The 12,718-nt window shown below is 32.9% G+C and overlaps 1 protein-coding gene across 4 annotated transcripts; it reads left to right on the top strand.

Annotated features, from left to right (window-relative positions):
* The first annotated feature begins 368 nt into the window (after positions 1-368).
* LOC114287286 (putative WD repeat-containing protein C2A9.03) lies at positions 369-9,402 on the top strand. Of its 4 annotated transcripts, none has more exons than XM_028230591.2 (10): positions 369-650; positions 2,948-3,104; positions 3,292-3,459; positions 3,679-3,765; positions 7,273-7,407; positions 7,497-7,607; positions 7,726-7,817; positions 7,908-8,013; positions 8,121-8,207; positions 8,568-9,402. In XM_028230591.2, exons 2-10 carry the CDS (start codon positions 2,952-2,954, stop codon positions 8,979-8,981), a joined length of 1,353 nt encoding a protein of 450 aa, XP_028086392.2. In that variant the 5' UTR covers positions 369-650; positions 2,948-2,951; the 3' UTR covers positions 8,982-9,402. The 4 variants fall into 4 exon arrangements, with proteins under 4 accessions (XP_028086392.2, XP_082730452.1, XP_028086394.2 ...); XM_028230593.2 differs by having other exon boundaries at positions 391-663; XM_028230594.2 differs by lacking the exon at positions 369-650 and adding an exon at positions 1,972-2,559.
* Positions 9,403-12,718: the final 3,316 nt, after the last annotated feature.

Genomic DNA, 12,718 nt, shown 5'->3' with positions numbered 1-12,718 from the left:
TTATAATAAAATTTGGACAAATTACAAACACCCCTCGATATTTGATAAAAATACAGATTCCCTCATGAGATTTGAAAAATTACAAATTGACCCCTGAAGGTCAAATTTTCATAATAAATTAGGGGAAATTAGGGGAAATTTATATGAAAATAAAAATTTCAAGGAGCAATTTGTTATGGAATATAAACCTCAGAAAACGAGATGTAATTTCTCAAACTTTAAGGAGTAATTTATATTTTCACCAAATCTGTGTTTGTAATTTACCCATAAAATTTTGAAAGGGTAAGTAATTTAATTATTTAATAATGGGGTCCACGTGTGGATCCCACACCAACCCTACTCATACTTCACCCCTGGCCTTTATAAGTAGGACACCACCGGTGGCTCATTCTCCCTCGCTCTTTTGGCAAACCTCTCTCCAGATTCTTCTCTTCCTCCTTACTTCCTTCGTCTTCTTCTTCATTTCCGTTATATCCAGATTTTTCGTTTCAGTCGCCATCCTTTTCTGTTTGTTTCGCGAGGAAATCCTACTTTTCTGTTTGTTTCCCGAGAAAATCCTCCACACTCTTCCTATTTTCTTTGATGATTTAACCTCCCGGACCTTTGATTCATTGCGATCTACTCGACTTCAGCCACTCAAGTTATTTCTGGTAAGATTCATAGGTAATTTTTTTTGTTGTGTTGTTTATTTAGCTTCGTATAGTGTATGTGTATGATTTCTTTTATTGTCTGTTGTTTCTTTCAGATTGTATATACTCGTTTCTGTTGTATGTGATAGGACGTGATTCAGCTTGATTTTCGTTCTAATTTGCGTATTTTGCCTCCCAAAATTTGCTAAAAAATCATGATTATCATTCACCAGTTTGTTTCCAATTTTTTGAAAATACTTTTTTAGAAAATTATAATTTCTTATTTTTCGTAATTTTTTAAATATTTTAAGCAATATTTTTAATTTTTAGACACACTTAACATAATTTTTAGGCTCGTTTGGTTTGAATTTCTGAAAAATTTTTGGAAAATTTTCTCTACAAATAAGTTTTTAAAAGTAATCAAACCAAACAAATTTTTTCAAAAAAATTTCTCAAAACTTGTAAACCAAATTTCTCTCTCACACACATCAAATCAATCATTTTTTCTAAAACTCTCTCTCAAAATAAATTTTCAAAACATCTTTTGAAAAAAATCAAACCAAACAACTTTTCGTACTTTTTATCTCTAAAACACATCTCTCAAACACAAACCAAACATACCCATAATTTTTGTTAAAAAATCTTTAAAAAATTCATTAAATATTAAAAATATAAAATAATAATAATATATTTTTTATATTTTTGCGTATTTATTAATTTTTTAAAATATTTTTTTATAAATATTTTATTTTTTTAGATCTTAGGCCTGGTTCGAGCACAGACTTTTTTAGTAATTTTTTTGATTTTTTAATTAAAATGTGATATAAAAAAAATTAGTACGTGTGAGATGATTTTTTAACTTTTTATATGTAAAAAGTAAAGAAAAAAATAAATTTTTAACTTTTTGATATAAGTTATTAATTTTTTTACTTTTTTATTAACTTTTTGACTTTCTCAAACGAGTCCTAAGCAAGGTGTATTTAATAAAATAAAAAATAAATGTTTAAATTTTTATAAATATACACTAAAAATAAAAATAAAAAAATAAAAACAAAATATGAAAAATTCAATTTTCAAAAACTAAAACCAACACACTGATTTGTTTTTTTTGTTGTGGTTTTGGTTTGAAGTTGGTTTTCGTACATTCTTAATCACTTTTCTTCGGAGTTTTCTTAATTTGCTTTGTATTTCGTGTTCATTTGCTTATTTTTCTTTCATAATCCTGAAAATAATTTTTTATGTATATATTTTAATTTAGGACAAATTACAGTTAAATTCTTTAATTATAGGTCGTTTTCACTTTATCGTTTAAATAAAAATTATATTACGATGTTTTTGATGTTTTTGTTTTTAATTAACCTAGAACGAAAAAGTGACACGTGTGGATATCTTTAATTAATCTAAGCGTACAGAAATTTTTATTCATTTTTACAAAATGAGAGATAAATGGTGTGTCCCAAGTGGAATGTTGATTAATATGTTGTCTCACATTTTGTTGAAATCTTCACGTTCCTAGCATAGTTGTATGATTAAAATGGGGGGATACTACAAATCCAGAAAAATATAATCAGAATGTACCCAGGATATCAACAAGTGATTCGTATTCATTCCATAGACCCCACAATACATAATTTTAATCTCCACCATACAACCTGTTCTTGGCCAAAATCTGGGACCCAAAATCTGGGTTCCTAGACTTTCTGGTTAAATTGTTGATTCAAAAGTTAATTTATGTGTATATATAAGAAACATATATATATATATATATATATATATATATATTTCATATCTGATTATAGAAATAGAATTTGGAGGTATATGTATATTTTCATATAAAAACATCTTAGGGGTTTCATGTGCTTTCAAAGAAGTATCGTGAAGACCCTTCGAAGATCTGCGAGGTGATCGTGAAGACCCTTCGTCGATCCACGTAAGGATAAAGATATATATACTTATGTTTTACATACATGTAAATGAGTATTTTAGTCCAAAAAATTGGCATATACAACTTCATGTCACTTTTTTTTTTTTTCCCATCCTTTCATAAGAAAGATAAGGTATCCTAGTGGATGGTGGGACTGTCCTGGATTAGTCGGACCGGATACGGAATTATAAAAACAGAAACAGAGAAAAAAGAAAAAGGTTTAATTTGAAATAAATTAAAAGATTTAAGGGGTAAAACGTAGCAATTTTTAGATGGGTCTAAAGTGATAATAGCCTAGAGGTACTGAGTGATTTGCCCTTTAATTTATGCGGCATGGATGTCTTAAGGGATGAAATTGTGCTTTGCCTCATGAAATTACAATTTCTGATTCCAGAGCAATGGCGCAATTTCTGAATCAAGACCTCGAATACATGGTCGATGACTATTATGATATGACTGATTTCGATGATTACCCTTTTGAGGACATTGAATCACGGAGGGGTGGTGTTGATGAGTCTTTGGACTCGGACTTCGAGGATGACATTGAGCTGGTATGTTTAAGTCTGGTATAAGCAATTATATTAAATTTTGTTGTTATTATAGCTGTAGAATCTTCAGTGATTATATTAAAGTATGTTGAAGATCCTAGAGAGATTATATGAGCTCTAGAATTTTCAAATTTTTAAATAAAATATGTTGTTATAGTATTGTCATCAATAATGGATTTTGGCTTTACAGAACAAGCCAAAGACTGATACTTCAGCCTTGGAAGCTAGAAATGGCAAAGATATTCAAGGAATTCCTTGGGATAGGCTTAATTACACCAGAGACAAGTATCGCGAGACGAGATTAAAACAGTACAAAAATTATGAGAACCTCTCACGCTCTCGTGAGGAGCTTGGAAAGGTCAGTCTTTGCTTCATCAATCATCCCATCTGTTTCAATGACAACCACTGTTGTTGTTATATGATCAATGATTGTTCTATCAAGAAGAGGGCCTTTTTGAGAATTTGAAACTTTTAAGGCAAATTTTTGTTCTTAACTTTATTTAATTTACCCGTTATACGAAATACCACCTCTTATTCTCTGTTGAGCATTGCCTCTAAAAATACTGAGTTCTGGCAGGAGTGCAAGGAGGTGGAGAAGGGGCACAGCTTCTATGACTTCCAGTTCAATACAAGGCTTGTCAAATCGACAATTGTGCATTTTCAGGTATAGGCACTCTCAACAGATTTTAAGGCTTGAGTTTCCATCTAGGCATATATTTTTTTCTCATATTCAATATTAGAATTATCGATAAATTAGTTCAAAACAGTACATTAGTAAGTTAATTAAAAGAGCTTCTACAACTAACTTCTTTTATGCCAAATATTGTCCTGTTTCCTGATTAAATCTTTTCAATGGATGTTGATTGGAGTCTAACCAGTTATTACTTGTGCGCTTGAACTAAAAATACAATAAAATCCTTTGGAATTTTTGTATTTATGGCATCCTTGATTCCTTTTACAGGGATGAAAAATTACATATACTTGTTGGGATTGTAACTTTTCAGAGATTTGTCAAACACTCTGTATTCTTTTTTCTGAAATCCCTTTGGACTAGGTTATATGCATACCATGGTGAATATAGTTTTGCAGGTTTTGTGTATTTATTATTAACACTTATCAATAACTTAAGTTACTGTTGTTTCTCTGTTCTTCCATTCTTTTTGTAATTCATTTGTAATTATGAAGTAATTGGCTCCCAAACTACTAACATTACTTTGAGAAGTGTTCCAGATTAAATAATGCTTTAGTAAAGGCCATAATGCTTGGGACTAACCTTGTTCTGGCATGCAAGCTGGTGAATTTGCCTTGCCTTGATTTAAAATATCGTAATTATCTTTAGCTTTCTGACAGCTGAGGTTATTCTATACAGGCTAGTGTAGACTATGTTATTGGATTAGGCTTATGCCAGCGTTATTTTGTTGCTTCTGGAATGATGGGAGGACCTGAGTTAAGAATATTACTGAACATTTCTGGAAGCAACAAAAACTGAGCTCGCACTAGCCCTTTTCTTTGTATATCAGCTGGTTTTAGAATTTAAGTGTTTTTTCTTTATTTTTTGTTTGTTTGTGCCGGTTCAACTTGCATTGAGCCGGGTCTTGTATTTACTAAATCCTTTTTGTGCAGATTATTTACACTTGCCAAGTTACGCATGCATTTTAATAAAATTACAAGATCTGTATTTGGAAGGTACGATCTTGAATGTGTAGGTATTGGTTTGCAAACAACTGGATAGTTTTGATGCTAAGTTATGGATGAGGAAGCATTGTGGTGAGAATATAACTTAGCTGTACTAAAATCTGCTATTTGTTGCGGATGTAAATGTACCTTCCAGTGCTTTGATATGTTCTTTAGGATGGATTGGTGTTATATACGCTAACAAATATGAAATTGCTATTTTGCACTTTTATGCGCACATGTTTCTGTGTATTGTGTATGTTTGATAATGTTATCAACTCAACAATCTGTAAAGCATTATCATCATGGCACTTTTTCATTCTTTTAATAATCTTTTTGTCCATAGCATTAAAAAATGATGATTGGGCCCAACCTTAAGGCTTGCTTTTAAGTATCCTTGACGTCACAGGTTCAACTCACAGAAACCTTGTTGCCTGCAATGGGGTTAAGGCTACATACATCTTGCTCTCCACAGACCTTGTCTTAGTGGGAGTCTCATACATTGGGTTACCCTTTAGTACATAGTGTCAAAAAATAGTACGTGATATGCATGTATCTTCAGATCAAGTGACAATAAGAGTGTCATTTTGCACTTTACTGTTTCATATTACATCGGTGTCTTCTGCTGTGATCTTTGTTAGATCTGTTGGTCTATTGTCACTAACTCATCATGGTGATGGTGCAAATGTCGATTTGTCTCTGCGTTGAGAGTTTTGCTTTTTAATTGTGCTTTTATACTTGACTGTTTAATTTGGCTTTTTTAACATAACTCCTGTGGCATTTGGGAATGTTATTTTATCTTGATTTCAGCTTTAGAAGCAGGGTGGCAGTTATGTCTGAGCAGCTGGCGCGATAAGGATCCTTGTTCATATGGTATGATAGGGAAATATTTGAGCATTTAAGAGGCCTCTATAGAAATACCTGCACTTAGTAGTTACTATTGATTTACTTGTCATCAGGGACTAATTCAAACTATGCTTTTCTTGTTTTTATCATCTCAATAATGCGATGCATGCACATTTGATTTGGGTGATGTTTATCGAGTAGGAGAGTTCCATGATTAACTTAACTTCTGAGCTACTTCCCACTATCATGCTTGCATAGGTCTTTCCTTGATTAGTGGTAATTCTGTGTCCTGATGTTTTGGATTTTAGTAAATGGGTGCTAATGTTTACCCAAAAGATAGGGGCTGCATATTTCCTTGGCGTGATGCATCTTCCTTTGCTTTTTAGTCATGTTATGTTTCACTGAGATTATGTCATGTGTGGATTTTGTTTTGATTGGCGAAATACGATGCCCATTGGTAGACGTTGCTGATTATTTTCTTTGTTTTTGGGTCCTTTTCCCACTATTTTCTTTTCCTTTTCCTTCTACTACTAATTTTATTTTTTGTTGCATGTATGTTTTGCACCGAGACAAATGATACTCAAATTTTGCTCGGCATTTATTTGTTTGACCCTCTTGGGATGATCTTAACTTCAATGGATTCTTCATATTCTTTGTTGGGTGCTTACTAGATATTATCCTCATTTGAGGATTTATTCTTCCTGGTGAAACTTGTTAGTGTTATTAGTTATGTAAGAGGACCCATCATCACATTTTAATTTAACAGTCATCACATTTTAACTTCATCTACAAGCTCACTATGGAAATAATGCATCCTAGAATTTCTGAACCACCAGGTGCTTTGCCAGGTCGTCAATTTTTAGCTTGAAGTTGAACAACTAGTCATGTTTACCAGTTCTGTTTTATGTTTAGCAGTGTGTAATCATGATCTGAAAGTTGTACTGCTTTGAACTTTAAAATTTTCATATAGTGAATGGAAGACTATTGTGAATGACACTGATTTGGTGGGTCTTTCGAGCAGATTGCCTGATGTGTTCACATGTCATACCTTCCCTTCTATTCTGGTTCCTTGTCCGGTTGCTGTCTAGGTTTTAGTTGGCTTTACTTGCATTGTGTTGCTCACTGATCACATGTCCTCTGACGAAATCTTGGTAGCCAAATTTGCAGTTACATTTGGTGCTTTCCCAAGCAAGCCAAACTAACAAGCATAAGTCTTTCAGCACAGTCAGCACGATCATGTTTAAGCCAAACTAACTCACAGATGGAATCTTGAAAGAATTAGAAAAGAAAGGAAGAAGATACAATCATAACATAAGCAAAAGTTTTCATATTTTTCATTAATTCCATTCTTTGTCAATACAACTGTATATATACAGCTAATTACAACTGATTGGTTTTTTATACTATAATGTTCATTGTGCTATCAGTCGTTTGGTTGTTTATTTCTACAAGATAAATCGCTGTTGTTATGGTATGAATTGAATGCATTGTATAGTGGTCGTATATACTATAATCTTCATTGTGCTATCAGTTGTTTGTTTGTTTATTTCTAAAAGATAAATCGCTGTTGTTATGGTATGAATTGAATGCATTGTATAGTGGTTGTATATTGTTACTAGTGTTCCCATCAAACTGGGTTTTCTTCTTGCAGCTGAGGAATCTTCTATGGGCAACCTCAAAACATGATGTGTACCTTGTGCAAAACTACTCCGTAATGCACTGGTCCCCACTTTTAAGGAGGGGCAAAGAAGTAATAAATGTTGCTAAACCAATTGTACCCCCACTGGTAAGTAGTATATTGTATTACATTGGGTTTCTTTTGTTTGCCAATCTATCCTTGAAGCATACAAGAGTTAATTCAGGATGCTTTTACAGAAATTTCCTGGAGCCTTGGCTCAGACACTCTCCAGAGTCCAAATAAGCACCATGGCTGTTAAAGATAATCTACTGGTTGCAGGTGGTTTTCAGGGGGAGCTTATCTGCAAGGTATATATAATATATAAGTTTCAAGAAACTCCCCACCCCCCCTCCGAAAAAAATACATCGGTGGTTTGTTTCCTGCGAATTGATCACATATTTGCTTACATTTGTTTTGCTTGTGCAGAACTTAAACCAGTCTGGGGTTGCCTTCAGCACAAAAGTAAGCACAGATGAAAATGCTATAACTAATGCAGTGGACATATGCCACAATTCCAAGTGAGTTCAAATCTTATAATAGTTAAGAAAGTATTAAAGCTCGGCCTATTTGTTGGGGCAACATCGTTAATGTGGCTACATTCTTTACAGTGGCTCTGTTCGGGTCACAGCGGCAAATAACGATGCTCAGGTCAGGGTTTTTGATGCTGGGAATTTCCAATGTGTTGGTCATTTCTCCTTCCCTTGGTCCGTGAATGTGAGTAGACATCAAAAACTGTCGTGTTGTCTGTGATACAATTCTCGACCTCTGCTATATTTCTCAAATTTCTAATTTGTAGATTTACATTTTTTTTTTTAATGCAGAACACTGCTGTCAGTCCTGATGGTAAATTGCTGGCAGTCCTAGGGGACAGTGCAGACTGTTTGCTTGCTGATGCTCAGTCCGGGAAGGTTGGTTGCTACTCTTTTGTGCTACTGATTTAGAAGTTTTTTCTACCATAGTTGTGTGACTTTTAAACAAATTTTTCTGACAAAGGTGGTTTTAAACATAGTTACCGAATACATGTTTCTTGGCATCGTGGGTTGGTATCACGACTTTAGTGTTAAAAGTTTTCAATGAAATTCAAATAAATACTTGTAAAATCTTTTGAAGTTGTGTTTTCAAGACAACTTCAAGCTTGAATTTAAAAAAAAAAAAGAAAGAAAGTTCAAAGCTACTCAGATTGGGAAAATATGAGAAATGTATTATGTAAAGAACTCACTGATTTAATCTGTTCAAGGTTGCCTTCTGATTTAATGACTCTTTTGCAGGTCCTTGGGAATCTCAAGGGGCACTTGGATTATTCGTTTTCTTCAGCTTGGCACCCAGATGGGCAAATTTTGGCCACAGGAAACCAGGATACCACTTGCAGACTCTGGGACATTAGAAACCTGTCCGAGTCTCTCTGTGTTCTCAAGGGAAGGATGGGTGCAATCAGAGCTGTGAGGTTCACATCAGATGGCCGGTTCATGGCTATGGCCGAGCCAGCAGACTTTGTTCATATCTTTGATACACAGTCTAATTATGCCCAGGCACAAGAGATCGATCTGTTTGGAGAGATTGCTGGAATTTCCTTCAGCCCCGACACAGAAGCCCTTTTTGTTGGCATTGCAGATCGGACATATGGTAGCTTATTAGAGTTCAACAGGAAGCATTATAACCATTATCTGGATTCCATGTTTTAGAAGCTGCTTGCCCATGCATCATCTGAGACGACTTGACTTGGCTTGCGTTCATTATCAATACCTCCAGCTTATCCTCCTGGAGTTGGCGAGGAACAGGTTTGAGAGTTGATGGTTCCTACTATTAGCCAGATTATGTTTCTGCCAAATATGTTTTGAAGTAGAAGTGGGAAAAAGAAATTTTGCAATATGTAAAGGTCTTTTTTGGCGTTAGTTTTGTACGATTTAATGGTGTATTTCATTTATTCAGTTGGGTTTTGGGTTTTTATGTTTTCTTTGAAGAATCTTGATATTGAGAAAAAAGTGAATTGAAAATGTATAGCTTGAAGCATATAGGCTATAGCAACTCCGTGTTTACATGTGTGTTTTGAAGATTTGTTCGATAAATTTTCTTGTTATGCAAGTTGGTCTTGTTTCTTTGAAATGCAATGGTTGTTATTACAACTATTACTATTTTTGTACGAGTCAAATTAATCTCTATAGGTTTTAATTATTATTGCAAAATGTATAGCATTAGTTATTTGTTTTCTAAAATTTTAAAAAAAAAAAAGAATGAAAAAGGTACTACATTGTACTATTTTTGTCCGTATCTGTGTAGAGCATTTTTTAAAACACCAAGAAAGTATCTTTTGAAAAATTTATTGAAAATTGAAATTTTGATTAATTTTGGACGGTTAGTGTAGCTTTATTGATTTTCTTTACATCCTTAACAAATGTGATATTATATGGCATTGCCAGGTGAAGGTAGAACTAACTAATAAACAAACATTAAATGAGATCAAAGTTTAAATGAAATTATTCATGACCGGAATGGCAATGAATAAGTTACTATTTTGGTTGGGGAGGGGGAGGACATGGCAATGAACAAGTTCAAGTGGTTAGGTCAAGTCAAGTTTAAATAATTTGTAGCGCTCTATATTTCTTGTTATAATGGAATTATATTTGATTTTTTGATTATTTTGATTAAAAACCTTCTTAGTTGATATTTGAATTTTGATTGAGGTGTTATCATAGTAGTTAGGCAAGATTGGATCAAAAACTCCAAATTCGAATATTTATTATTGATTCGAATAATTGTTATTGAGTAGTTTTCACTCTTTTATCATTTTCTCTCTCCACACTTTGAATCTTCATGTAAGGTTAAAACCATTGGAAAACTTACTTCTGAGCTTCAATTCGGATACAAGAATGACCCTAAACGGAGTCCAAACGAGAGAGTTATGTTGGTTTGAAATTTGTAAATCTGTACAATATGCATAGTTTGCTCGAGAGTAACTTTCACCACTCGAGCGGTCCATAGACCCTTCCAGCTCTATTTTTCAAAATTGTCTGAGATACTGGAAGCCTCGATTCACCACTTGAATGCACTTTTGACCGCTCAAGTGATCTGTCTAGAATCATATATTTAAAAGTCACTTTTTGGGTCAAATCTATTCACTTTTCACTCTCTCTTTCCGCTATTTTTTAATTTCCAAGCTTTTTAACCTTGATTTAGGGTTGGTTTGGGGTGTCCTAATAAAGTGCACTTTTTGTCTTTTTACGAAAAGATGTGCAGAAAAGTAGAGAGGTGATGTGATGAAAAAAAGATAAAAAGATGGATTATATAGGTTATGCCAAACCAGGCCTTAATCTATTTTTAAGCATCTTTGACCCCTAGTTCCATATACCAAAATGTAGAGCTCAGTGAGGACTTCCATTTAATTTGAACGGATCATGTTTTCGTCGTCTTAGATTTTTCTGCTTTCTCATCATCACTTCAAGAGGTAGAAATTTCTTTGCTCCTTTCCAATACCTCGTCTATAGATAGACATGTCGTAAATTGGTATTGCATTAAATCATGTTTATTATGAATTTTTCAAAAATCATAATAGAGGGATCTAGGGTTTTACACTTGGAGATTTTAATTGTTAAATTGGTAGTTGTTTTGGTTAATTGGAGAGTACTTAAACATCTTTACGTTGGGGAGAGGAAAAAGCCCTAATGTTATATAATTGGTTCAATTAGATAAAGGGGTAATGTTGAATAATAATTATATTTGTATTATGTGGATTGTATTTATGAGTTAATTACTAAAAAGAGGGTTAACCACAATGATGAGATTGTTTTTGAGTACACAATTGTTAAGTTGAGTTGAGTTGAGTTGGGTAGTGACTTGATATCCATGGATTAGGTTTTTGATTAAATAAAGAAAATGAAATTTGTGGAAAATGATTGGAGTATTAGGAATAATGGAATTGATTTTTGGAGAAGAAAATGAAATCATAATTCTTTTGTAAATTGAGAATAAACGGTGATTAAGCTTTAAACATTTTACATGTTACCGTTGCTGTCGGGCTTAATGCCCCATGAGTTTTAGATTATTGTATTACGCATATTAAATGCATGTGCCTAGAGGTTTTGTCATTGGTGAGCGGTAGAAGATGACATTGATGTGTTGAATAGAGTATGTATATGTATTAGGCTTGCATTATTTATGCTTTTAGCATGTTGAAATGATCGGTGATGTAGACGCGCGGAGAATGAGAGGTACCAGTACTTTTCAGCTAGCGTTTGGAGAACTTAGCAGAGGTATTATTACCTTCCAACATGTTGTTTGATAAATTGACATTTCATTTTAAGAAGGTGTACTCTTGGCTTATCGTGCTTAAAGCAGGTAAAATGGAGTTTTGTTTATCATTATTATCTCAGTGTATCTGTGTATATCAAGTGTGGCAATCGTTATGGTTAGATGAGTACGGATTGTCTTATATGATTAGGTAGAGGTTGTTAAGCATGTGTCGTTTCTATTTTCGTGTAACATGCATACGTATGTATTTGGACGTATTGGTGAGTTATCGAAAGTGTTTATTTGTACCATGAGTTTAAGGTCAGGAAATGTGATGGATATTTTAAAAGTAAACATATTTTCAAACAACCAGTAGTAAGTGATATTTATGAAATGAAAAATGAGAAGGAAAAGTGAATCATTTGTATTGTTGAATAAATTAGATAATTTTGGGAAAAGTACTTATATAAGTATACTTTGGTTATAAACCGTCACATTATTTATATAGTATGAGATGAAACATTCATGATCATAGCTATCTGTAAGTTGTTATTTTTTAGGATAATGTTGGGATCCCTACCAGACATTATGTTTATCTCACATTGGTAAATTTTTTTTTAGGTGAATGTTGAGAAATAGTTCAAGATCGAGGAGCTTTTTTTATCTGTTGGTCACGGGGCCTTTTATTCGTTAACGGAACGCCGTCGTTGTAAATAAAAAGGATTTAACCCTTTCTCTTTATATGTAATGATGTAAGCCTATAGACAATTTATTTAATTAGAACTCATGTTGCATTCATCATGTATTCAAATAAGAGAACTTTTACTTAATTGTTCTTATTAAAGTATTGAATTTTTGTACGTTATCTCTGAAATTGTTTTATACTAATGGATTTGATAATGGTATCCATAAACTAAAAAGTAGGGCGTTACATAACTAAAATCAAAAAATTATTATTAAAAATAAGTTAATAAATAAATAAATAAAAATGACGTTTAATTAGTATATATTAATGTGTGTTTAAAAGGAGAAAAATTAGGTATACACTTAACCTTTGGACATTAAAAAAGGCAAATCAAAATATTACATAATTCATTTTGTACATGAATAGCAATGAATTATACAAGTTTTTGAAGCTATTTCATACTAACGAATGAAAGAGAAAAAAATGGTTAAGTGAAGAGAAAATTAAAGT

This window comes from Camellia sinensis, chromosome 6 (genome assembly GCF_055761805.1).
Source record: "Camellia sinensis isolate YWXY chromosome 6, ASM5576180v1, whole genome shotgun sequence".
Taxonomy (NCBI): Eukaryota; Viridiplantae; Streptophyta; class Magnoliopsida; order Ericales; family Theaceae; genus Camellia; species Camellia sinensis.
This window is presented reverse-complemented; position numbering and strand designations above follow the sequence as displayed.